The following is a 26,089-nucleotide window of genomic DNA, read 5'->3' as shown; positions in this document are numbered from 1 at the left end:
TCAAATGATTTGCTTTATCTTGTAAACTCAACTTAATTTTTGAGCATATTGTAAAATAAATAATATTGATTTTTACCAACTCAAAATACCAAGAAGTTCACTAAACTTAAAAAAATTAGTTGGAAAATGTTGGCTTATTTTTTTTTTTTTGTTGTTGTTGAATGTACGTAACAGTTTTTGCAAGTTATATAGCAACCCCATCTGGTGGCCTGATGTTCGGCCGCTTCCCGCTGGTTAAACTGTGCAGCCTCTCTGCTCAACACAATATATAAAAGTGCCCATTTGGCAGGTCCAGCCATGTCTAGGATTTTCAAAAATATAGGGGGATCAGTGAGCGGCTTCTCCCCAAATGGCATAAAAGCTGCCGAACACCTATTTATTGCAGTACGTATGCGGTCGGATCCGTCAAGCGGATAGACTGAGAAAAATTATTCATTTCAAATTTTTTTAAGGTAAGTGGTTGCAATTAATTTATTTAAGCTACATTTAAACAAAAGTTTTTTGTTCTGTTTTTCAATTTTTTTGTTTAACTGTAGCTTAAATAAATTGATAAAGACCACTTATCTTAAAAAAATATAGTAAATTAAAGTAATATTTTTTTTCAGTGTATAGATTAGTAAGTGTGGATTAAGGATGTTTTAAATCTCTAGCCCGGTGGTCAGGACATGAATGGATCAAATAAGCAGATTTGCAAAGGTTTATTTATCTCCACATATATCATGAATTAAAATTACAAGGTAACTTTGCAGTATACCACATTATATATTTCCTACTATGCGATTTCCATCAAAAATTATTTTCAAAGGAACTGTTCTTACAGTTATTCAAAGATGCACACATTATTCCGAATATGATCTGAATATTAGACAAGAGTATTCATATAAAGGCAATGAACGTCTTATATGGCAATAAATATCCACGCATAACTTAACATAAAAGCATAATGAAATTAATAAACAGACAAAGAAGCAGGGTTGACATGTAAATTGTATTAATTCTTAACACGCACCGGCCCGGCGGCGGTCCCTAGGGGGCGTTTTTACGTGTTTTTGTACTTTGTTTAACATCAAATATTCAATCAACAATCATAAACTTTGCATTATTTGAAAGTTTAAACACTCAAAATTCATGTTCTGAGCTTATTTTTGCAATCAATACACTGGTGTGGATAAGATTAAATAAAATGCAGACGGAATGCATATAAAAAAATTTGTGGGTACTCACATGTCTTGCCATATGGTTCTGATCATCTCTGACAATTCCCAAAAACTTCAACGTACATTGCAACGTAAGGGTCCACTCTTCAAAAAGCATCCCACGTTTTAATCCAAAACAACGAAAAATAGTGATAAATCCAGCAATACCCTCCTTTATTTACATCCGCGCTTCCGCTAAGTATGATCGATCATGTTTATTTTCTATCAAATATCGAGTTTTATCAGTGAAAATCCATCTCTTCCTGCTTCGTTAGACTCTTCCGATAAATATCCCGCCCTATTTTTCTGTTTTGTTCAATCAGATAAGGTTTGACAACTCAAAATGAATCGGGAACACCGATTTGCCCAGACAGATGTCCTTCAGCTAACCATAGGCTTTTGACTGGATTACGCCAAAACAAAGCCAGCCAATGCTTAGCCAGCAAAGTTTTGATGGGCAGGGGTAGTAACCAATCATGAAACGATTACAAGGATTCAACTTACGTCAGTAAAGTGTACTTCTGCGCAAATCTACAGAAGCGCATGGAGAGGAATGCCCACGCCCCCTCCCTGCGCGTTTGTTTGTTTGGGTAGCATAGCAGCCGGCTAGGCTCTCCGGAGCCGCTGAGAAACCTCTCAAAGGTTAGATATAACATCTCCATTGTGGATTGTCGACTGCAGAGGACTTGTTTGTGTTGAGAGTGTTTTGGAGAAGTTGATAAAGAGCATGATCGCGGAGCAAAGATACAAGATTGGATATAAACGAAACCGCGTCGTCGACGAGAGATGGACCGGACTATGAGCTCAGCTGCGCTCGCTTGGATAAAGTAAGTGGATTCTTTTGTTCATTAGTTATTTTACGTTACATTTCTAGTTTCTTGTTAGCTGTTTTGATTATAAAGTAACAGTGGAGATGACTAAAATACGAGTTTTACATGGTTTCATTTTCTATGACATGTTATATAAATGAATCATTTTTATAGCTATATGAATCAAATGCACAGAATATACAAACTAAAAACAAGATATGTGGTGGAAAATATGAGTATTACCAGCTGAGAAATATAGGTTATTTGGCAAACATAAGACATTTGTAATTATAAATATATTCATGTAATGTGTGTATGTGTGTATGTATTATGTTCATGTATATTACATCATAGTTTCTCATACAAATAGTTGTATGTCTCTAACTTTTGACTCAAACTAAAATCCTCTCTTGCTTTGTGTGTGTCTGTGTTGTGTTGTGTTGTGTTGTGATGTGATGTAACAGGTCTTCAGCTGACATCCAGAGGAGGACTGGAATCTGGAGTGCATTCATGAGCGACCACATTCAAAATAGCAAGTATTTTGTTATAATGTGCAAATGTTTTTTTCTGAAATAGTTTTTTCTATGTGCTTTGGTGGGCAGAGAAGTTCTGAATTGATATACATCATGTAATATGTAGTCCTGACTCATTTTCTTTTGATAATCATGTCATTTTGTTATCATGTGTATATTTGGAGTTTCCAAGTGCACTTTTTCTGAAAGGACGCCTGGACTTTTTTGAAATAAAAGCTCACAGAAACAACATTTTTTGGAGTATCATTCTCAAATTTGAATCACAGCATGGTCAGACATTCAGTTTACCTATATGGTGTCCCCAGGTGTCTCAGATGACCATTTCATACCTTTTTTGCTAAGTGAATGTTATTTAAAGAAAAACGGAAGTAATTTAATGTATATTTTACCTTGTTTTACTCTGTTTCTTTACTACTCTGAGTTGTTATGACTATTAGGCAACAATATGTCAAGTGTCTAGTTTCAAACAAGACCAGAATTATGAATATAGACCATAGGGTTTAAGAGCTGCAGACGTTTTAGTTTGGAGTTGTCGTTTTTCAGAAAATGCTCAAAAATAGAAGTGCTGGCTATTATAGGAAAAACAGCAATATTACTGAAATAAACTCTGAGGTAAATGTGTCTAGGGCTGAAACGATTCATCGAGCTACTCGATTAACACGATTCAAAAAATTCCTCGAGGCAAAAATTCTGCCTCGAAGCCTCGTTAAATTACTATGACGTGCACTACACGCGCCAAGATCTGATTCACACGGACCGTTGTTCAATATTCAAGAAGCACATCATAGCGCGTGATACATTTTGAATTTAGTTGGCGCGATGGCGGAGAGTAAATATGTCCATAAACGGCAGAGAGAGAATGTCTAAAGTTTGGGATAATTACATTCTCATCATTACATTACATTCAGCATCTGAACCGAAAACATCCACTGCTGTTTCACCAAGCATCGATGAAACAAGGTTACGTAGCTTTCGCTGATTTTAATCCCATACTGTATTTGTAGCGATGTCGTTATGCGTTTGACTAGATATGATGCTTAGCTTTGATGTTTTTAAGTTGTAAACGTATTCACGTTCAATTGCAAGAGAGTATAGCTTTAAAAAGAACCCCTTCACACACTCTTGCTCGTATCTCTCACATGACTCAGACTGATCGCGCAATGCATCACATAACTTGAACTTTTATGTAGCCACGCAACAATAATTTCAGCTGCATGCATTCACTGTATACAGCTGACGTGATGTTGTGATTTTTCGAACGGATTCTTAACCTAAAATGCATCGCAATGCAAGTGATGCAAACCAAATGCAGCGTTCTATTGAAAATGAATGTATGTATTTCTACCGTACCCAAATGCAATGAAGCAACTTACTGAATGTCTGACTGGGGTGTCACAAACACAGGTGCACGTGCGCGCGCACACACAGGTTGTTACCATAACAAATAGGCTCGATTTTCAGTTTTGAGATTCGAATATATATATAAAAATATTTTACAGCGTTAATGCAGAGCTTTTGCCAAGAAGGAGGTGAGCTTCACGCTCCCGCTCAATAGGTGGCGCAGAGAGACCAACATCCATAGCCAACAGCCACCAAACGCCACCAGTGGAAGAGATTGCCTCGAACCCGAACGTAAAGCCCGCTTCCTGCTTTGGCATTCACGCTAATAGTGTTGTAAATAACGTTCAGTTTCTTCCAAAAACTGATTGATTTGCTTCACAAGACGTCAATATGTCACACGGAGTTATGGGGGATTACTTTTGTATTGAATATATATGCTTTACCTCTTAAAGTGTGCGGATCGGTTGACTTGCATGACGGAGCACTGGGGTTTCTGCAAAATATCTTCTTTATTGTTCTACTGATGAACAAAACATATGTGTTCTGTAGTATTTTAAAGTTTATTAATTCTAATGCTGAGTTTACACCAAACGCGGTTTGGGCGTCAAAATCGCGTCTACTGCGCGTGGTTTGCCGCTTGAACAATTTGGATGCATTCGCGCGTGTAGAGCGGAGTAGACACGCGGAAAAAGCAAGCATTTGACGCTCGTTCGAAGCAAAATCCGCTTCTTGTGGGAGGGGCAACTGCTGTGCGAGTGTCTGTTTGCAAGATGACTGATGTTACTTGTGCATTTATCAAGAGAGTTACCAGTTTTGTATTGGGTAACCTTATTATGGGGAAAAATAAACGGCGCGGGTAGATAAACGTCACGTGACTCAAAAGTGAAGCGTGTATTACAACTTACCAAGTTGCCCAAAGTCCTTACTGACACTCTTCCAAGCGAGGTCCTTTTTATTCCTGTCTCCTCTATAGAAATAACAACTTGTGTCATATAGCTTCGAGTGACTGCTTGAGTGAGTGACTCCGGGCGGGGCTGCCACCACAGCAGCAGGCAGGCTCCTGATTGGTTAACGCGGTGCGAAATTCCGCCAAAGTTCAAATTTTTCAACTCGGGCGTCAGCCACAAATTCGCGTGATCCGCAAAATGCACAAAAGCACCATTTGCGCGTACCGCGCACAACGCTCAATTTTTTTGTTGCCTTTCGCGCGAGCTTCACGCGCGAATGAGGCAGAAACGCGCCTTCCGCTCCGCGCCGAACGCCTCTTCCGCGCCGCGGGACCTCCTGACGCGCGTCAACGAGTCTTCACATTGACTTAACATTGAAATCACTCACGCTTCACGCCCTTACCGCGGTTGGTGTAAATGCAGCATAAACGTGTCACATGTCCATATTGCACGAAAAAAAGGCACTACACTGCCTTGGGTCCGCAGCAACACATCCGCCACATAATAAAACTGTAGACAGCCAGACACACACACATACACACACACACACACAGAGAGATTCCGGTCTTTATTAAAGAGAAAAATATGTTCAGCCCCTCCTTCCGAAGCTTCGAATAAATATTCGATTTGATTTCTACTAGAGCTTCGAAGCCCAAAAAATGGTATTCGGAACAGCCCTAATTTTCGTTATGCATTATTTGTTTTGGTTGTTTAAAAACACACACAAAAATTTTATTTTAATAAAATCGATCGATTCAGTGCTAGATTAATCGATTACAAAAAGAATCGATAGCTGCAGCCCTAAATGTGTCAAACACGCTGTTAACCGCACTAAAAAACCTAAATAAGAAATAACAGTGGAAAAAACATTATTATCTCTCAAAACTTTATATGACAAAAATTATGTTTAAAGCTCCACTGTGTACTTTTTTGAGTTAATTCTTAGCAAAAACCCATGTTTTCTTTAAAAAGTATGTGCTCATTCATGTGTAATTACTTCCACCCCACTAATCAAAGTATTCTCGTAAGTGTAGAATCTGCTATTTAAAATGCATACCGTCGAAGCGCTTTCTGGCTGAATCCATGTTATGCCTCCATCTTTGAAATACATTCGCCAACGAGGGACATTCCTGAAATTCAAGCTCCGCCTTTCGCGCTTTCAGACTACATTCACGCTGCCCGCTAGCTGAAGCCTCCGGATGTTGCATGGTATACGTCATCAAGACAGTCTTATTTCAGAATATTAACAATTATAAAGCTGAGAATTATTCTTAGTTAATTGTAAATTGATGTAATATGCTTATGACTTGCGAATGTAATGCTCAGTTGATTTAAATAAACCAGGCTTGATGACGTATCCAGCCTGTGACCTGCGTAGCTGAATCCTTCGGATTTTACAACAGCCGCACACAGTGATGAACCTGCGATCTAATGCTTTGATTTGAAAGCCTGTTGAAGACATATTCTCGAGGACATTAAAACAAGTCGCCAAGGAAGTGAAACGGGGATTTTAAATGACAACGCGACAGGAAAAACATCAAGACCAAAGTCAATATTGGAGTAAGTTTTCCAAGATGGGGCTCAAGGGACACTGAAGTTGCACTTTCTATCTTCTCCACAGGTAATTCAGCATATTCGTTTACATCTATACAGTCTATGTTGTAAACTTGAAGTTTTATAGTTCCTTGGCTAACTATAGCATGGTTATTCATAACACTTGTTAGTGTAAACATGCATGTGGTTTAATGTGTTCGAACAGCCACATGCCGTCTCTCCGCCCATTTATGTAATCTGAGGTACTGAGATAAATGTTTTTCATCTTTTCTGACCTCTAGCACAAACACACGGTGACAGCCCTATTTTTAGCCTTTCATTGATAAAACGCAGCTGATCTGCGCGTCTTTCGTTTCATTTTACAAGCGTGTGAAAGTTGCGCAATCTTTTTTAACCAATATGAGAGAAAGCTCTTACATATACACGGACATGTAACGTTTACTTAAAACATAAGCATTGGACTTTGACATAATTAGTTTGCGTTCATTTAAACCCGTCATTACTCCCGCTCATGATTAAATGCAGGAGAGGGACTCGTCCACAGATCATCCCCTCAGTATTCTGGAGAGAAAATGGACAAAAAGAGACGGATTTAAACACCAAGTGTAAACGTAATGTGTCTCTCTCGTCCACTTGTGATCTGATCGACGAAAACACATTTTAATACCAAGTTTAACAGCCCCTGTGATATTTTTCCTCGCGTCGATGAAAAAGGAGTGTCTAAGCTACGTTTATGGTTGCTTTTTGTATGTGATTTTAAGCAAACATATCATGACAATCAGACTTTTTCCATGTTAAAAATAAATCTGTGTGCTTTGATGGATCACAGGCAAAGGACATTGCAAATTGTTTTTGCTTTGTAGCTACTGGAAGCCATGTTTGGCATGACACGGTCGGGCCACCGTACGAGTTAAAACGCGTTCCGAATGGGGGGGGGCTTGAAAGCAATATTCAGTTGCTTGTCATATAGACTTTCACCGCTAGATGGGAGTAGATCCTACACAGTGGAGCTTTAAAGGAAATATTTGTATTCTTACAGTTATTCAAAGATGCACAAATTGTGCCATATATTATTTCCTGTTTAAAAGCACGTTTGTATCTGGCCTTGCTCTATTATGTAATAGCTGCAGGTGCGCATCCCAGTCTTTCAAACAGGTATCATTTTGTATAGCTACTCATTTAGGAAAATTAGCCATGATTTTATAATTTTTATTATTATTATTATTATGAAAATGATTTTTTTTGGCAGATTGATTACGATTTGTATTACCCTAGTTTTACAACAAATACAAGACCTTAGTATTTATTTATTTTTTGACCACAGAGGGCCGGTGGTCTACGAAATTTCCCGGTAGATTTTTTGGTCCCACTCTGCCCCTGCAGGGCATAGAGGAGCAACAATAATGTACGGTGTGCGGAACATAATGTTTTTTTAACCATAAACCACACAAACACATTGAATTATACCAAATACACAAGATAAATTTTTATTAGCAATAATAGGTGCTCTTTAAAAACAACCCTGATATCTTCAACTGAACAGTACCGGCTATCTCTTGTTATCTTTCCTTATCATTCCATCCATTTTATCCACTCACATCTTTTTCATTGTTTTATGAGTGCACCCTATAGGTGTAACCATTTTAATGCGTTCAAATTGAATGCCTAAGCCCTTAGAATGCCTACCCCTAAGCACCGGGGTAAATTAAGTGCAAACACTGCAGGTGTATTTGATTTTATGCGGGTCTGCACAGACCAATCGCACCGTTCACATTGCTGTTGTGACATCACAATCGAGGTGCATTGTGGTTGAGGGATTTAGGGTCTGTCCAAATAAACTTTCCTTGTCCACTTGACAAAGTTGAAAGTGTTGGGGATCCCCTAAGGGTGAGGGTTTAATAAAGGCATTAGGGGTGACTGTGGAAACACAGCTATCAAGAAACTACAGCAAAAGAACCACTGAAGCACCAATGTTGCTACATACAGTATTGGATGTCCCGAGGATAAATCAACAGTGTTTTTCTTATTATTAAGTTAACTAACCCTTCAAAAGAACTATAACATATTGGGTACAATAACATCCTACAATTCCTTTCTGCACACACATCACATACTGTAAGCTGATAAAATTAAAATTGTAACATTTAAACTCCATAAATTTAAACAACAATAATAAAGCTTAAGTCTGCCTCGACCCAGATTCCATAATATTAGAGTGAGCTAATTTCCAAAAATGGCTTGATTATCATAGAAAAAGAAGAAAAGTCAACAGGTATGTTGTGTTTGCAACTTTTTGGGTGAGTGCATAATAAGCAAATTATCCTCAATTGTAGAATGTGAATGGCTGTGAGGAATCGAGAGTTATCTCAGACAGTGGGGGGTCTCAACTTAATTAACATACAGCTGTTAAAATAACACAGTCTCACCCCATTTCGTCAATATTTGACGACACTTGACCATTCGTCATATGTTGACGTGAAGGGTATACCTTTCGCGTCATTTTTTGACGAACTGGGGACTTCAATACTATTACGTCCTTTGCATTCTCTTTCCTATTTTATTACCATTTGCGCGTCGGTTTAGGGTTAGATTACGCAAAATTAAACAGTGTACGCGAAATTAAACAGTGTACGCGAAATTAAACAGTTGTCACCTGGCGTTGGGGTTAGAAACAGTTGTCACCTGGTGTTGGGGTTAGAGTTAGGTTTGGGTAGGGATGTCATTATGTAAATCTAACCCTAAACCGACGCGCAAATGGTAATAAAATAGGAAAGAGAATGCAACGGACGTAATAGTATTGAAGTCCCCAGTTCGTCAAAAAATGACGCGAAAGGTATACCCTTCACGTCAACATATGACGAATGGTCAAGTGTCGTCAAATATTGACGAAATGGGGTGAGACTGGGTTGGTTAAAACAAGAGCAATTTAGGAGTGATAAACTACAACAGGATAAAAGGTTAGAGATTAAAGGTCTTTACACACCGGGACGTTTTTCGTGCGCGTTTATCGTCGGCGTTTAACGTCTCGTGACTCAACAACGAGCGCCAATGTGAGTGCGCACACCCACGCGTAAAGCGCGAGGCGTTTTCCAGAAAAACGCGTGGGACACGTTTTTTGGGTTTGACGCGGCGCGTTAAAAGTTGGCCGACCAATGAGATTAGCGCTTTTGTTCACGTGCCTCAAGCTGTTGAAGTTACATTAAAACACGACTTGGGGGCGCTCAAGCACAAGACGGTCTTGCAAGAGCACACCTTGATACCACGTTGAAGAGGTGAGCAGAGCAGACAAACAAGATGCAGCGAGGAAAGATGAACGTGGAGTTGCTGGTCTCTTTGGTTTCTGAAAACAAAGAGCTGTACGACAAACGAAACAGCGACTATAAAAACATCGACAAGAGGGAGTTGTTATGGATACGAATTGCCGATCAAATAGGATTCGATGGTGAGTTTAATAAATGAGCATTAGTTTTTGGTATCATGTTCATAAGCGTGTAAGTTTTATCCATTAACTTTTGACCATCATGCTTGTTTGCTATAGTGGAGGAGGTTAAACAGAAGTGGAAAAGCTTACGTGATACATATATAAGAAAAAAACGTGAGGATGATTGCAAAAGTGGACAGGCCGCTAAAGAAAAGAAGCCATGGAAGTTCATGAAGGTGATGGAGTTCCTCGCGACATCAACTGAGTTTCGAAGGTACGTTATACATATAATAACATTACAATACATAAAAAAGTACACTTCCAAAGTGTATTTAAAGTGCTCTATGTTCGCGCACTAGTTTTGTCCTTGATATACTATGGGGTGGTTTTCCAGCCAGGGATTATCTAAACTAGTATTTCCTAATTAAACTGAGGCCTAGTCAAGGTTTAAGTCATGAGTAGGCCTCAGTTTAATTAGGAAGTACTAGTTTTTATCAAACACGCCTTAGTAAATACATTACATGGGTGCATTTTAGGCAAAAAAAAGGGCACTCATGTATTTTAAAATATGTCCGTTAAATTTGTTTTCAGTTTTGACTGCTCTTAAATTTATTGTAGTCTAGGACAAATTTAAATGACTAAATAAACTATCATATGTGTTTATGCTTTGGGTGGGGACCTAGTAAATGTTAGAAACAGTTAACTCATTAAAGGCACCATCTATATAAAAGCGTCTATGTAAGATAATCTTAAGAACATCTAAGTGTTCTTCACAGTGCTATTTTGAGACACCATAACTATTACCTAAAATGTGCTATAAATGTATTTTAAAAATGTACTTAGGAACCACTTATATGACACTTGAACCAGTCTTTGTGTCACAAGGTGACGATCTTTTTTGGGGCGGAACCAAAAGTTGGGAAAGTTTGGTTCCGCCCGGATGTTTCCGCCCAGACCGGAGAACGGAAACACCGGACATCCGGCAGCTTCGCGAAGGCTGTAATCAGCCGATTGAGCACAGCTGTGCATAGTTAAAGAGATCGCCGGGCAATTGGACAACTGGAGTACATGGAGGAGTATAAAAAGCACAGTTAAATCACAGTTCGGGAGTTCGGGCACGAGAGGGGGATTGACACGGGGAAAGCTCCTCTGCTTAGTGCAGAAAAAGTAGCTACGTACCTTTTGAAGAGCCCGCAGGCTCTGTTGATCCGGGCTGCGCTTGGAGCGCGCGGAAAGAAGACAGGAGCTGCCTGGGGTGAAAGAAAGGCGATACGTGGGTGGAGAAAAGGAGCACCCCGAAGAGAGCATTGTGCTGTCAAGCTGAGTCGTAGTGTGTGCTGAGGAACGGAGCTGTGCTCATTGTTAGACGTGGTGGCTGTCTGTATTTCTCTCTCCCTCTCTCTCTCTCGTTGTAGTTTGCGGTGGACCTGCTGGAGTAAACGGAAAATCCTATGGGTAAAAAGGGACTTTGGTCTAACCAGCACTTTTGAAGGAGTAAAGCAGGAAGAAAACTGACCTTGTTGTACAACGTAAACAAAGGCTATCCGCTGTGAGTATACCTTTTTGGTGTGGAGTAACTTGCAGAAATTAACCTGTGTAATCGTTGGAAACCTCCAGGAGAAGAAGGGCGGCCCTACCCCTAAAATAGCGTGGTGGGCGAGCCGTTAGAAGCGTAAATCCAAGCAGCCACAGCAACGAGACTCTATTCTGGTCGTATTTCCATCGCCCTTATCTCAGCCTAAGTGAAGTGGAGGACACCGGGCGTTTCCCTTGTTGTGTTACACGTATAGAGTGGTGAGTGAGACTTAGAAATTAAATAAGCTTTTCACGTTGGAGTGGTGCCGTGTATTTGCTGTGGGTTGCTGTGTGTCTTGTCAGACAAAGCCCCGCATCATCCAATTCTTCTACTGGGCAGAGGACGAAGAGGCTAACGACCTCAGAATTTACCGCTACCATACGCAGTGTGCTGTTCTGGAGTGTGAAGGGACGCAGATTAAGAGCTGTCAGTGGCTGTGAGTACAATATTGGAAATATTCGTGGTGCAAACTTACCTGTGTCTGTCCTTGTCGCAGAGCCCGAGGCGAAAGGGTCCGCCGCCCCCGCGGTCTCTACAAAGGGGCGCCCCTGTCCAGGATTCGATCGCCCCACGGGCAGTGGAGATAGGGCAGCGCTCGACCCGGGGAGGTGGTGTGTGACCTTCGCCCCTCTGCTGACCTACGGAGGAAACCATACTTATCAGAGAGCTGTAAACAGCGGAGCCGGTGAGCAATACTCGAAGTCCAAGTAATAGTGCCTTTGTGTCCTAGTGGCCGCCTGTGGAGAGAAAGGAGAACGAGAGTGAATAATTGGAGAACAGACTGTGCAACGTGATACCTACCCAGAGAGCTGTAAACAGCAGAACCGGTGAGAAATACTCGAAGTCCAAGTAACAGTGCCTTTGTGTCCTAGTGGCCGCCTGTGGAGAGAAAGGAGAACGAGAGTGAACATTAGGAAAATGGACTGTGTGAAGATCAAGTTGGTGGTGAAGGAGGAGAGCCTAGAGTGGCCATTATTTTAAGTTCCCCGTTTTCCCTTCCCTATTTATCTTTTTAAGTAAATTAAATAAAGTACATTTTAAATTATGGTTACCTTGTGTGTCTGGTCATTGGGGTGGCTTCGGGAATCTCCTCGAGGTGGAGAAAGGGGCGTGACCTTATTTACATCTGGGTCCACCCCTACCTGTGACAGATTTGGCGTAGTCGGCAGTCCACCTCGGGTTGAGACCAAGGTCCCCCAATGGCCTACCACGTTTTTTTTAAAGAAAAGCTCCCATCAACACCCTATCAGTCCCTAAACATCCGTTCTCGTCCCGAAGCCACCCCAATGACCAGACACACAAGGTAAGCATAATTTAAAATGTACTTTATTTAATTTACTTAAAAAGATAAATAGGGAAGGGAAAACGGGGAACTTAAAATAATGGCCACTCTAGGCTCTCCTCCTTCACCACCAACTGGATCTCCACACAGTCCATTTTCCTAATGTTCACTCTCGTTCTCCTTTCTCTCCACAGGCGGCCACTAGGACACAAAGGCACTGTTACTTGGACTTCGAGTATTTCTCACCGGTTCTGCTGTTTACAGCTCTCTGGGTAGTTATCACGTTGCACAGTCTGTTCTCCAATTATTCACTCTCGTTCTCCTTTCTCTCCACAGGCGGCCACTAGGACACAAAAACACTGTTACTTGGACTTCGAGTATTTCTCCCCGGTTCTGCTGTTTACAGCTCTCTGGGTAGGTATCACGTTGCACAGTCTGTTCTCCAATTATTCACTCTCGTTCTCCTTTCTCTCCACAGGCGGCCACTAGGACACAAAGGCACTATTACTTGGACTTCGAGTATTGCTCACCGGCTCCGCTGTTTACAGCTCTCTGATAAGTATGGTTTCCTCCGTAGGTCAGCAGAGGGGCGAAGGTCACACACCACCTCCCCGGGTCGAGCGCTGCCCTATCTCCACTGCCCGTGGGGCGATCGAATCCTGGACAGGGGCGCCCCTTTGAAGAGACCGCGGGGGCGGCGGACCCTTTCGCCTCGGGCTCTGCGACAAGGACAGACACAGGTAAGTTTGCACCACGAATATTTCCAATATTGTACTCACAGCCACTGATAGCTCTTAATCTGCGTCCCTTCACACTCCAGAACAGCACACTGCGTATGGTAGCGGTAAATTCTGAGGTCGTTAGCCTCTCCGTCCTCTGCCCAGTAGAAGAATTGGATGATGCGGGGCTTCGTCTGACAAGACACACAGCAACCCACAGCAAATACACGGCACCACTCCAACGTGAAAAGCTTATTTAATTTCTAAGTCTCACTCACCACTCTATACGTGTAACACAACAAGGGAAACGCCCGGTGTCCTCCACTTCACTTAGGCTGAGATAAGGGCGATGGAAATACGACCAGAATAGAGTCTCGTTGCTGTGGCTGCTTGGATTTACGCTTCTAACGGCTCGCCCACCACGCTATTTTAGGGGTAGGGCCGCCCTCCTTCTCCTGGAGGTTTCCAACGATTACACAGGTTAATTTCTGCAAGTTACTCCACACCAAAAAGGTATACTCACAGCGGATAGCCTTTGTTTACGTTGTACAACAAGGTCAGTTTTCTTCCTGCTTTACTCCTTCAAAAGTGCTGGTTAGACCAAAGTCCCTTTTTACCCATAGGATTTTCCGTTTACTCCAGCAGGTCCACCGCAAACTACAACGAGAGAGAGAGAGGGAGAGAGAAATACAGACAGCCACCACGTCTAACAATGAGCACAGCTCCGTTCCTCAGCACACACTACGACTCAGCTTGACAGCACAATGCTCTCTTCGGGGTGCTCCTTTTCTCCACCCACGTATCGCCTTTCTTTCACCCCAGGCAGCTCCTGTCTTCTTTCCGCGCGCTCCAAGCGCAGCCCGGATCAACAGAGCCTGCGGGCTCTTCAAAAGGTACGTAGCTACTTTTTCTGCACTAAGCAGAGGAGCTTTCCCCGTGTCAATCCCCCTCTCGTGCCCGAACTCCCGAACTGTGATTTAACTGTGCTTTTTATACTCCTCCATGTACTCCAGTTGTCCAATTGCCCGGCGATCTCTTTAACTATGCACAGCTGTGCTCAATCGGCTGATTACAGCCTTCGCGAAGCTGCCGGATGTCCGGTGTTTCTGTTCTCCGGTCTGGGCGGAAACATCCGGGCGGAACCAAACTTTCCCAACTTTTGGTTCCGCCCCAAAAAAGATCGTCACCTTGTGACATTTGTATGAAAATTGGCTTCAAGTTTAATACAAGTGTTAAGTAAATATATTTTTAAAAATGAGATCTGTTAGGGGATTAAAGTTCATATTCATGGGAGCGGTTTTCCGGACAGGGATTAGACTAGTCCTAGACTAAAAGAAATGTAAGAGCTCTCCAAACTGAAAACAACTTTGACTGACATCATAAAATACATCAGTGCCATTTGTTTTGCCTAAAAAAGCACACAAGTAATGTTTTTAGTAAGGTATGTTTGTTATAACTAGTTATATTTTCTAATTAAACTAAAGTCTGGTCCTGTTTTAAGCTAATTCCTGTCTGGGAAAACACACCATGATGTAATTTATAGGATATTAAGTTAAATATTAGTGTGCCAAAATATAGCACTAAAGTATATTAAGGAAGTGTTCTACTTTTTTACCTGTGTAGCTGTGTGGGCTTAACGATATGTAATGGATTGCCAATAATCTTCATGACATGTTCACTTTATACCGTTTGATCATACCTGGTCCCATATTTTATTTTGTGTATGGGTAACCTCATCTTCATTTATTTTCCCAGATGTATGGTACATAAGAACACCATGAATCTAAGCTAGACTTGTTATCAAACATTGACCTTAGGAGTATTTGTGTGGATGGATAGTGTGGTATGGGCCACAGTGTGAAAGACTGATGTAAACTTAATTTATCTTTACAGTGTTCACAGCAATGTTTCTGATGTAAACATGGGTGGAGTGGAGGTACAAAATGATGTGAGTGACGGTGAGGAGGCACCAGCAAGTACATGTTCCAGCTCATCTATCGCCGGCACTTCAACAGGATCATCCATTGCCAGCTCGCCTAGAGAATCATACAGCACCAGCCCAAGTATGACAAGGTCGAAATTAGGGAAAAGAAAACTGTCCGAGACACCAGACTTCTTGGAGAGGTACCTCCTATCCAAGGAATCCAGAGAAAGAGAGAAGGAGGAACGAAAAAGAGAGAAGGAGGAACGAAAAAGAGAGAAGGAGGAGCACAAAAGAGAGAAAGAGGAGCGCAGAGATCAACGAAAAGAGCAACTAAAAGATGACAATTATTTATTTGCTCTTGGCTTGGTACCCACACTTAGAAGGTTGTCTCCAGCACAACAGTCTTCGGTCAAACTGAAGATACATCAGCTGTTGCATGATGCTGAGTTTGGCCAGTCATCTTCCTTATTTTCGAATCAGTCGCCTGTGTCGTACCATCAGGTCACCCCTCAGACCCCAACAAACTATGGCCACTCTGCTAGTACTTGGCCACACTGTTAAATGGTTATTTTACACATTTTTTTTTTTTTTTTTTTTATTGTTCAAGCATCTGAGAAATGTAGTTGAACATGTACATTTCATAGGTTCATTTGCACTACTGTTAACTTGAACTTCTGTCTTTGACTTATTTGCTCAACAGTTTCCGATAATAATCTATTTTCTGGTATATGCCTTTTCATCTATGTTGTTTTATTTACATTTCCTGTAACAATTGCCTGAGTCATACCATCATGTCACCCCTCAGACTCAAACTATGGCCGCTCTGCCAGTTCATGATCACACCGGTTGATGGTTATTTTATACCCTTTAATTTTTTTGTATAGTTTAACATGTATGTTGTTTACATTGTATACATGTTTATTGCACTACCATTCACTTCAACTTCTGTCCTTGTGACTTATGCACTACAGTTTCTGACTACAACTGATTTCATGTACATACCATTTTATCTGATTTCTAATTGTTTTCTATACATTTACCATACCAGTCGCCTGTGTCCTACCATCAGGTCATACCTCAAATCCCTCAAAATTATGGGTGCTCTGACAGTACTTGTTCATGCCAGTCAATGTCTATTGTATATTTTTTCATTTAAATTACTGTTACTGTTTATACATTCAATATATAGAGTACCAAATGTATATTTAATGTCAATTTGCACAACCGTTCACTTAAACTTCAGTCATTGTGACTTATTTGCACTACAGTGTCTGAATACAAAATCTAATTTCATGTGTATGCCAGTTCAGCTGTATATATTTTATTTTTTTGGTTTATACATTCAAGAAATATATTTCAAGACGTCTCCTAAATGTTTATTTGCACTACTTTGGAGTTGCACTACTGTCATTGTGACTTACTTGAACCAGTGTTTCAAACTCCTGTTTTATTTTGCTGTTCGATGTCTGATTGTATTTGTAAATTGCAGATCATTCCAAAAAATAAATGTTTGATTTTTCAAAAACGATTTGTGCCTAAGTGACATAATTCTAAATAACGTGCAATTGTTTTTTACGTGGTTTTTTTTAACTCTACATTGTAATGGCAACATGCCTAGTTGTTGCATTATTGAATTCATAGTGTTATTAATTTAGTATTTAGGGAACAACACATTATGGTTCCTTGCTATACCCACCCACCCTTATTTCCTCTATAACATGAGTGTATTGTTTAAACACAGAACTTACATTTAGCCCAATCACAAAGTAACAAACAATTTGCATAGAAGTTTTAGAAAATGCAGATAGAGCAAACGCTTATAAAAGCATGTGTGAGAAATGCATCTTGAAATGTAATTCGGCTTTTATTCTAAACAGTATGCGGTGGTTTCCGGAACAGGGATTAGACTAGTCGTAGACTGAAATAAATGTATGACCTGTCCAAACTGAAAACTATCTTAAAATACATCAGTATCCTTTGTTTTGCCTCAAAATGCACATCAGTAATGTTTTTAATAAGGCATGTTTGTTAAAACTAGTTATATTTCATCATTAAGGCCTAGTCCTGGTTTAAGCTAGTCCCTGTCAAGGAAACCACCCCTATATGTTATGACCAATTCAAACAATACTTCTTTATCTTCCAAAGTGCTTTAATTCAATTTGTGTTATTTCAGCCAAAATTATTTATTCTAATGTGGACAGTGGTGATATTTTAAATAATGATTACAGAATCAGATGCAATAGATATGCAAAAATTTATTCAAGTTTGCAGTTGTTTGTGAATAGATCAAGAAAATCCAAATATATATATGCACACATAAGCAGTTTTCAAAATGGGACTTCATGACTATAGCACACATTTACAGCTGGATTTTATCTGTTCTCCAGACCATGATTCACATGGTCATACTGCCAAGCAACTTCTCCTGCTGGTGAGTTAAAATAGTCTTTGTACAGTTCTCTGATAGCTTGTGCCTCCACAGATGCCCGCTGCCCCCTACAATGTTCAAAACCTTGTAGTGTTTCTTCAAAATCATTGTCTTCTTCTGTGGCATTATCCTGGTCATTTCCTTTTGGGCGTAAGTAGTTGCACAATGCACAAGCAGCTTTGACTATTTTGTCAACAACAGCTGGTTGAACCTGTAAAGTTCTTCTGAAAACTCGAAAGCGTTGGCTGAGGATTCCAAAGGCATTTTCAGAGATGCGACGTGCCCGAGACAAACGATAATTGAAAATTCTCTTGTCTGTTGTGAGGCGGCGTCCAGGATATGGCCGGAGGAGATACGGTTTTAGGGGGAAAGCTTCATCCGCCACAATGACGTGCTTAACTTTGCCCAGCTCTGGCGCACCTGGAAGTTCACATGGCGGTGGAACATTCAAAGTTCCATCTCTGAGTGCCTTTCCCATCACAGAATTGGCAAAGATGCCTCCATCACTGTTGCTGCCATAGCTCCCCACATCAACCACCAGGAAGCGGTAATCTGCATCAACTAGGGCCAGCAGTACAATTGAGAACGTACCTTTATAATTAAAGTACAGAGAACCAGAGTTTGAAGGGGCCTGGATTAAAATGTGTTTTCCATCCATAGCCCCCAAACAATTAGGGAAATTCCATCTATCATGGAACCTCCTGGCTGTATTCCTCCATATCTCTTCAGTTGGCACTGGCAAATGTTCATCTTTTAGGCAATGCCAAATTGCATCACAGGTCTCACTCACTATTAAAGCAACTGTGGACACGCCTAGTCGAAAGCTGGATGCAATGGTGCGGTACGAGTCACCGGTGCTTAGAAAACTGAAATAGACATAGACAATGAAAATTTATTTTTAGTTCTCCCACACAACAGAAATTCATTCATGTTTTTACAATATTCATTCAATTGAATAACAATGTACACGAACTCACCGTAGACACACGGATAACCGCTGTTCTGGGTCGACAGGTTTACGGTAGTGTGTTTGTTCCTTTGTCAACGAGGGCGCTAGTTGTTGGAGTAAAGTTTCGAACTCACCCACGGACATTCGAAAATACTCCCGGAAACGATCATGATACATTTTTAACTCTTGTATCAGTCGGTAGAACTCCCCGTGTTCTTCTCTTCTCGCAACGATTGGATGTACCCAATATTTGCGTCTTTTCACTCGTCTTTCCTTTTTCAACAGAAGAAGAATAACTTCTTCATCACTATCGCTGGAGCTCGAGCTGCTGCTGGAGCTCGAACTGCTGCTGGAGCTCGAACTGCTAATTAAAAGATCCATGTTTGTTTGCTTGCCCGTTGACCAAAAATCGTATATGAATGGTTATTGACTACACGCGAGTGTAAATACTGGCTCTCTTCTTCTGTGTGCCAAGGGCGTGTCAGAACCGACGCATAACGTCTCGCAGCGCCGCCTTGTGTACCGGCATATATCTGTTTTGTATTAAGCGCCATCTACCGTCCAGGGGTGAATTTGCACCTCACTCGGCTCAGCGCCAGTAAAAATCGTCTGGGTGTGAAAGCAGAAAAACGTCACGTAAAACGCCGACGATAAACGCGCACGAAAAACGTCCCGGTGTGTCAAGACCTTTAGATGTTTTGGGTTAAATATTTCTCCACTTAACCCAAAGTACTACATATGCTTGTCACTGCTACTACAAAAAAAACCTCTTAATCAAGATCTCCTCATAATTTTTTCTTACAGCTTGTTTTTTTAAAGCTTACCTGAATTAGGTTCCTCCTTCTCCTGTGTCTGAACACCTTCAGTCGAGGCATCATAGGTTTGTTCTGACACTTGATCTTTTTTAGAATACAAAAGAGATATTTTATAGATGAAGGAGTTGCATGTACAAAAAATAAAATGGTTATTATTAAAGGTCCCATTCTTCCTGTGTTGTTGAAGCTTTGCTTGTGTTTACAGTGCGCAATATAACATATGTTCATGTTTCACATGTAATTTTTTTACACAATTTACTTATTTGTATAGCGCTGTTTTCACTGTCCAAAACAAATCAGTTCAATTTGTTAATGAAACAATAAAACTGTTTTTGTTATAGGATTCCACAAATCAGTGAAATAAACAAACACAAACATACAATTCACTCACGAATCAGACATCATTAAAGACCATTAAAACAGATGAATACGATTACAGAGTAAATTTTAGTCAATTCTTCATAGAAAGCATTTGCTATGCTTGTCGAAAAGCTTATATATGCATCACTGGACTAGTTTTACTGTCACACAGTGCATTTTTTGAAGCTCAAAGCTCCAACACTAATGCTTGATTGGATGGTAAAACATACATTTTTGCAAATATTGTTACAAAGCGTCAATGGATAAACATCAATTACTGTTAGATTATCTATTTCTGTGTTAATTAAAACAGTAAAAATACAAATTACTTCAGAATAACACAAAACAGCAAACATAAATCATCCGTTTTGAAAGTCAAGCTGTAGGGCTGTAACGCGTTTCTCAATGAATGAATCTGAATGAATTACAGTGAAATCCTGGCACATCCGAACGCCAGGGGGCGCTCTCATGCAGAAACTCCCTTTGTACCACAGAAGAAGTAGCATTACAAACGCTATTCCAGGAAATGTCTGCAGGAATATTTATATCGCCGTTCTTCAAATTGTTTCAGGTATTTTCATGATAATAAAGAATATTTTGAATGGTTTTTATTTAACGAGTGTTGCTTTTTTAAATGATCGTTATAAACGACTCCGACTCATAATGATTTTAGATTGATAAGGACTTCCTACTGACCAAATGCCGTAGTACACGCACAAGCTGTGCATGAAACAAAGAATCACAGCTTTGCGATTCAGAATCGATTTCAGACAGGCATTTTTAATTGGACACGCAATTTAATCGTTACATCTCTATCAAGCTGTCTTCTCTATTTAGCCCTCTCATCTTTTTCATGATTTTTATCCTCTTTTGGTATCCTGATGTTGTCTGTGCCATCTCTTAAATCTGCCTAATCAACAACTACAGTACTGTAGTAGACACTACAACCATTACATCAACCAGAACAGCCAGAAACTTTGGTTAAGTCTTTCATGACCAGCTGACCTTTTCTAATGACATCACTAAAGCCGCTTTTCCATTGACTGAATCGGTACTATTCAGCATGACTCATCTTACTTGGGCTCAGTTTGGTTTTCGATTGAGTTGAGTACCACTTCAGAGTGGGTGGGATTATAGATGTGTCTTATATTTGCGCTACCTACTGCTGTAACAATATACAAAAAGTAGGATGGAATGCAGTGTTTCCCATACATTCATTTATTTGTGTCAGTCCGCATGGCGGATGTGCTGCCACAAACTGCAAATCTGGAAATTACTGGCATGGTGTTCCTGATTCTCAGCCTGTTGATGTTTTTCACCGCTAAAAGGGAGTTTGGGAACTTTTAAGGCGCTTTTCCATTGCATAATACCCCACGGTTTGCTTTGGGTCAGCTTACTTTTGTAAGTTTTTCCACTGGGTGCAGTACGTAGTACCAATACTTTTTTTAGTACCACATCGGTTGGGGTTCCAAGCGGCCCGAGCTGATACCAAAATGTGACGCGAAAACACTGTAGATCACTGACTGGTCTGTGAGAATCGTCACTACCCTGCAAGTAAGCCTACAATGGCCCTTTATGGGCCCACTTAGGGCTAGTCTAAGGGCCCCGCGCAGGTTTGCTCATTGGCAAAACGTTGGCCCTTTAGCGCTGGCCCTGCGCGGGCAGCCCTCACTTAGCCCCCAGGAAGCCCTCATACAGAAAAATCCCCAGAGTTAAATGAACACTGCTGGATGTATATATTGTCCCATCTTACAGAGTGTTAAAAAGTAACAATGAAGCAGAATTAAAAGCTGTGTTATCCTCTTTCTCAACATCTCTGTCTGAAACCTAAAATTGCATTTCACATCTTACTTGTAGAGTCATTTTCTTAACTTATGTTAAGATGTTGGCTGTTTCATTTAAAGTCACCATTATTGTGATCAGTGGTTGTTTTAATTGGACTTTGACTCTTGACCGTTGGATTGTTAGTGTTTTCTGGCTGCTATATCTAAGTGTGTTCCCAGCTAACAAAAAAAGGTCCCCTGGACGTCCCCTAAATGTCCTCTGCGAACGTCCCCTGGACGTTATCGTGTAGGGTCCCGTTACGTCGAGCGGACGTCCGCGAAGACGTCCTCCGGACTTTCACAAGGACGTTTGCAGGACGGTCAGCGGACTTTCGGGACTTTTAGGGGACATTCGCCTAAAGTCCTCAGCACATCGTTTTATTTCATTACAACTGTCACGGAGACCTGTGACAAATGACTTTTATTATGAAAGGACTTTTATTTTGATTTGGACTCGCTACATCAACTCGCATACCTTTTACATTCATCTCTGCCTTGCGCAAATATACATCAGTTAATTGTAGTTCCACCTGTGTGTGTGTGTTGTTATGAGGCTGATTTGTCCATATCTCTGACTTGTTTATTTGGTTAAATGTCTAAAAGTTAAATGTTTTGTTAATTTGATTGTGCAATAACAGACAACAAACGTACAACAAGTGTTCATGTTAAACGTTTATTTTTGTTAAATGCATCCATTTACATATTCAAACAGATATACTTACGTATTGGTTCATCACCCCATTCCAAACAGTCAAACTGAATTGCATTCTTTTTTGCCATTTTGTATATCCCGTTCCCGCCACTAGACGGCGCAGTTCAACTGATTAGTTGAACTGGGAGTTTTGGCCACAGTTGACCATGAAAATTGAGGGAATTTATACATGTAATATTGTTTTACATTATTTGTCCCTAGTTTAATGTTTATGTAATTTGTTTATTATGGAAGTTTAATTTGTTTTTGCATTTGCAATGTATTTGTTTGAGTTTGTTAATTTTCTATGTTACCTTTTCTTTTATTTTTGGTTTAGTCCTATTAAGTGGCTTAGCCTATTTAAAGGCTTCATGCTGCATTGTTCAGGGCTCGTTGAGTGAGTCAGTATACCTGAAACAGTGTACAGTGGATTGGACTAATTTATTGGTGTAGCCTTTCACTTGTAAATATTTTACACAGTTTGTTGTAAATACATTTTTGGATTATTTTTTCTACTGTAAATAAGGACTTGTAAATATCACCAGCACTTTATTGGAAACTGCCTCTACATTGCACAATGTAAATAAACACCTTACCGTCACCCAGTTACCAGCCTCCATCCCTTTGGTACATCCAGGTCAGTGTTGCTAAACTGTTTAGGCAGCTTTGGACCCTCACTCAGTTTTAGTGCATTGACCAAGCTAACATTTGGTGTCAGAAGTTTTTTTTGTACCACTGAGGCGACGTGATTTTTTTTTTACATCCAGTCATGCCTCCCAAAACGAGGAAGCAACCTGATGAAACCACTGTGCCAGATGTGGAACAGGGTGCAATGGAGGACAGTTCTCAACAAGGAGCGCATTCACTGACTGTTCCTATTGCTGGAGCTGATGCTGCTATCACAACGCTGGCTGAAATGTTCAAGTCCTTTATGGAATTTCAAAGAGAACGTGATGATCGTTATGAGAGAGAAGCAGTGAGACGAGAACAACATTTTAAAGTGCTTAATCACCATGTATCCCAAATGCAGCTGGATATGGAGCAGATCCGCCTTGGGGCTGGGCCAGATAAGCCAAAGCCTAGAGTGGTAGACCGGGATCCTCATCTAGCAAGACTTGAAGACACGGATGACATTGAGCACTATTTATTAACATTTGAAAGACTGGCAGAGGTGTACCAATGGCCTAAAGAAGACTGGGCTATACATCTGATACCGCTGCTTACTGGTAAGGCCAGATCTGCATTTGTTGCAATGGATCCTGTGCACACACAAAGTTATGATGCTTTGAAGATTGCAATACTTAAGAAATATGAGATCAATGCAGAGACTTACAGACAGAGATTTCGTAACCTGAATACTCATCCTGATGAATCACCTCAAGAACTTTACACCCGATTGAAAGACTTGTTTTGCAAGTGGGTTAACTTCTCTACCAGTTCTAAGGAAGGTATTATGGAGACCCTTGTGCTGGAGCAGTACCTACGAGTCTTGTATCCAGAGGTGAGGACATGGGTAAAGGAGCGTGGTCCAGCTACTGCCGAAGAAGCTGCTGGCCTTGTGGAGTCATATATCTCTGCCCATAAAAGAGCAGGCAGTTTCCGCTATGCAGGCATCCTGTCTTCGACCAGAGGTAAGTCTGAAGGGTCTATGGGGTGTTCAAACTCTCAAGCTAAAATCTTTAAGGTTACATATGCTAAACCCAATACTTCAGATACAACTTTGCAGAGTGTAGCTAAGGAAGATGTTGTGTGTTTTCATTGTGGTCAGCCAGGCCATACTAGACCTCTCTGCCCCCTGAAAAAACCCAAAACAACAAGTCTTTGTTATGTTCCCCATCCAATTCAGTCATCCCTCTTAAAATGCAACTCACAACCCGTTATATCTGTCTTGTTAAATGGTAAACCAGTTTTGGCTCTGGTGGACACTGGTTGTACATATACGCTAGTTCAGAGCAAGTTTGTCCCTAGACAAGACTGGAACGATAGTGAAACAGTTACTGTTTGTTGTGTACATGGTCATAACACTCCCTTGCCCACAGCTGAGGTGTATATTGAAGTGTTAAGCCAATCATATCTTATGAAGGTTGGAATTGCTGAAACTCTCCCTTATCCCATCCTGATAGGCACAGACATGCCAGTTTTGCCTGAGTTAGTGCAGGATACAGCTTGGTGTGGAGTAGTTACACGAGCTCAAGCAAAGCAGATAACACAGACAACACTTGACTTAGAACCTCATGATGCGTTGCAAACCTTGCCTTTTAACACTGCTGATATTGACTGTGAATCAGGGCCAACAACGGATGACAGGTTGCAACAGCGTAGAGAGTGGGTAGAGGAACTGCTTGATACTCCAGAGTTTGCTGTTCAGGATGTTGAGGAACCAGAGTTATCTGAAGCAGATATGGTGATTCCAAATGATTTAGCCAGACTCCAGAGAGAAGATCCAACCCTAGCTGTATGTTTTAACCAGGTTAAAACGAATGATGGCACTAATGTTGTTTCTGATGAGCCTTTCCTGTTACAACATGAACTTCTGTATAAGCAAACTAAGCAGGGAGATCTTCAGTTGGTGTTACCTAAAGCACGAAGAGCAGAGGTGCTAGAATTAGGTCATTCCATTCCTTGGTCAGGTCATTTAGGATTCACAAAGACATGCTTAAGAATCTCTAGAAGATTTTATTGGCCCAGAATGTACACAGACATTAAAGAATATTGCCAGACATGCCCTGAATGCCAGCTCACTACTGGCCGTGTCCCTGCATATGCACCCCTCATTCCTTTACCTGTAGTGGAGGTTCCCTTTGAGAGAATAGGGGTAGATGTTGTTGGTCCAGTTCAAAGGAGTCAGGCAGGAAACCGGTTCATTCTGGTAATTTCAGATTATGCCACAAGATACCCTGAAGCATTCCCTTTAAGAGATGTCACTGCTAAACAGATAGCTTCTGCTTTGTTAAAATTCTTCTCTCAAGTAGGCATACCAAAAGAAGTTCTAACAGACCAAGGTACCAACTTTATGAGTCACACCCTTTACCAAGTTTACCAACTGTTAGGTATTAAGAGAGTAAGAACAACCCCATATCACCCTCAGACTGATGGTCTTGTTGAACGTTTCAACCAAACTCTAAAGACTATGTTAAAGAAGTTTGTTTCAGAATCCGGGAAAGACTGGGACAAATGGCTGCCTTACATCCTGTTTGCCTACCGAGAAGTTCCCCAGGCTTCAACAGGGTTCTCTCCGTTTGAGTTACTGTATGCTCACCAAGTTAGAGGTCCCCTAGATGTCCTGAAAGAGAGCTGGGAAACAACTGCTGTGTCAAAGAAGAAAAACATCCTTACCTATGTGATTAAAATGAGGGAGAAACTTCAACAGGCCAGTGTCCTTGCCAGAGAAAACCTGATACAGTCTCAAGAACAACAGAAACTCTGGTATGATAAAGCAGCAAGATCACGGAGCTTCGAGCCAGGTGAAGAAGTCCTGTTACTGCTCCCAACATCTGAGAATAAACTGTTGGCAAAGTGGCAAGGCCCATACCAGGTACAAAGAAGGGTAGGTCCAGTTACATATGAGATCAAAATTCCTTCACGAGCTCAACCTTTGCAAGTGTTTCATGTCAACATGTTAAAGAAATGGCATCCACGTCAACCTCCAGTGCAACCAGAAGAACATGCTGATGTTGCTATGTTGGTAAGAGCTGTGCAGGGAGAAGAGGAAGTGGATGAG

At 40.9% G+C, this 26,089-nt stretch overlaps 2 protein-coding genes and 1 long non-coding RNA gene across 3 annotated transcripts in view; 2 read left to right on the top strand and 1 right to left on the bottom strand.

Annotated features, from left to right (window-relative positions):
- LOC135769179 (leukocyte immunoglobulin-like receptor subfamily A member 3) overlaps positions 1–26,089 on the bottom strand; it is a 199,657-nt gene that overhangs the window by 84,619 nt on the left and 88,949 nt on the right. The window lies entirely within an intron of this gene.
- On the top strand, positions 1,003–2,769 carry LOC141281896 (uncharacterized). Its single transcript, XR_012336285.1, has 2 exons — positions 1,003–2,023; positions 2,470–2,769. It is a non-coding gene; the product is annotated as an uncharacterized lncRNA (long non-coding RNA).
- LOC135734062 (uncharacterized) lies at positions 9,401–16,830 on the top strand. The gene is made up of 3 exons (XM_065252970.1): positions 9,401–9,822; positions 9,919–10,075; positions 15,272–16,830. The coding sequence occupies exons 1-3, from the start codon at positions 9,675–9,677 to the stop codon at positions 15,861–15,863; spliced, it is 897 nt and encodes a 298-aa protein (XP_065109042.1). The 5' UTR covers positions 9,401–9,674; the 3' UTR covers positions 15,864–16,830.

The sequence above is a fragment of the Paramisgurnus dabryanus genome, chromosome 3 (assembly GCF_030506205.2).
Source record: "Paramisgurnus dabryanus chromosome 3, PD_genome_1.1, whole genome shotgun sequence".
Taxonomy (NCBI): Eukaryota; Metazoa; Chordata; class Actinopteri; order Cypriniformes; family Cobitidae; genus Paramisgurnus; species Paramisgurnus dabryanus.
Note: the sequence above shows the minus strand (reverse complement) of the source record. Positions and strands in the feature narration are given on the sequence as shown.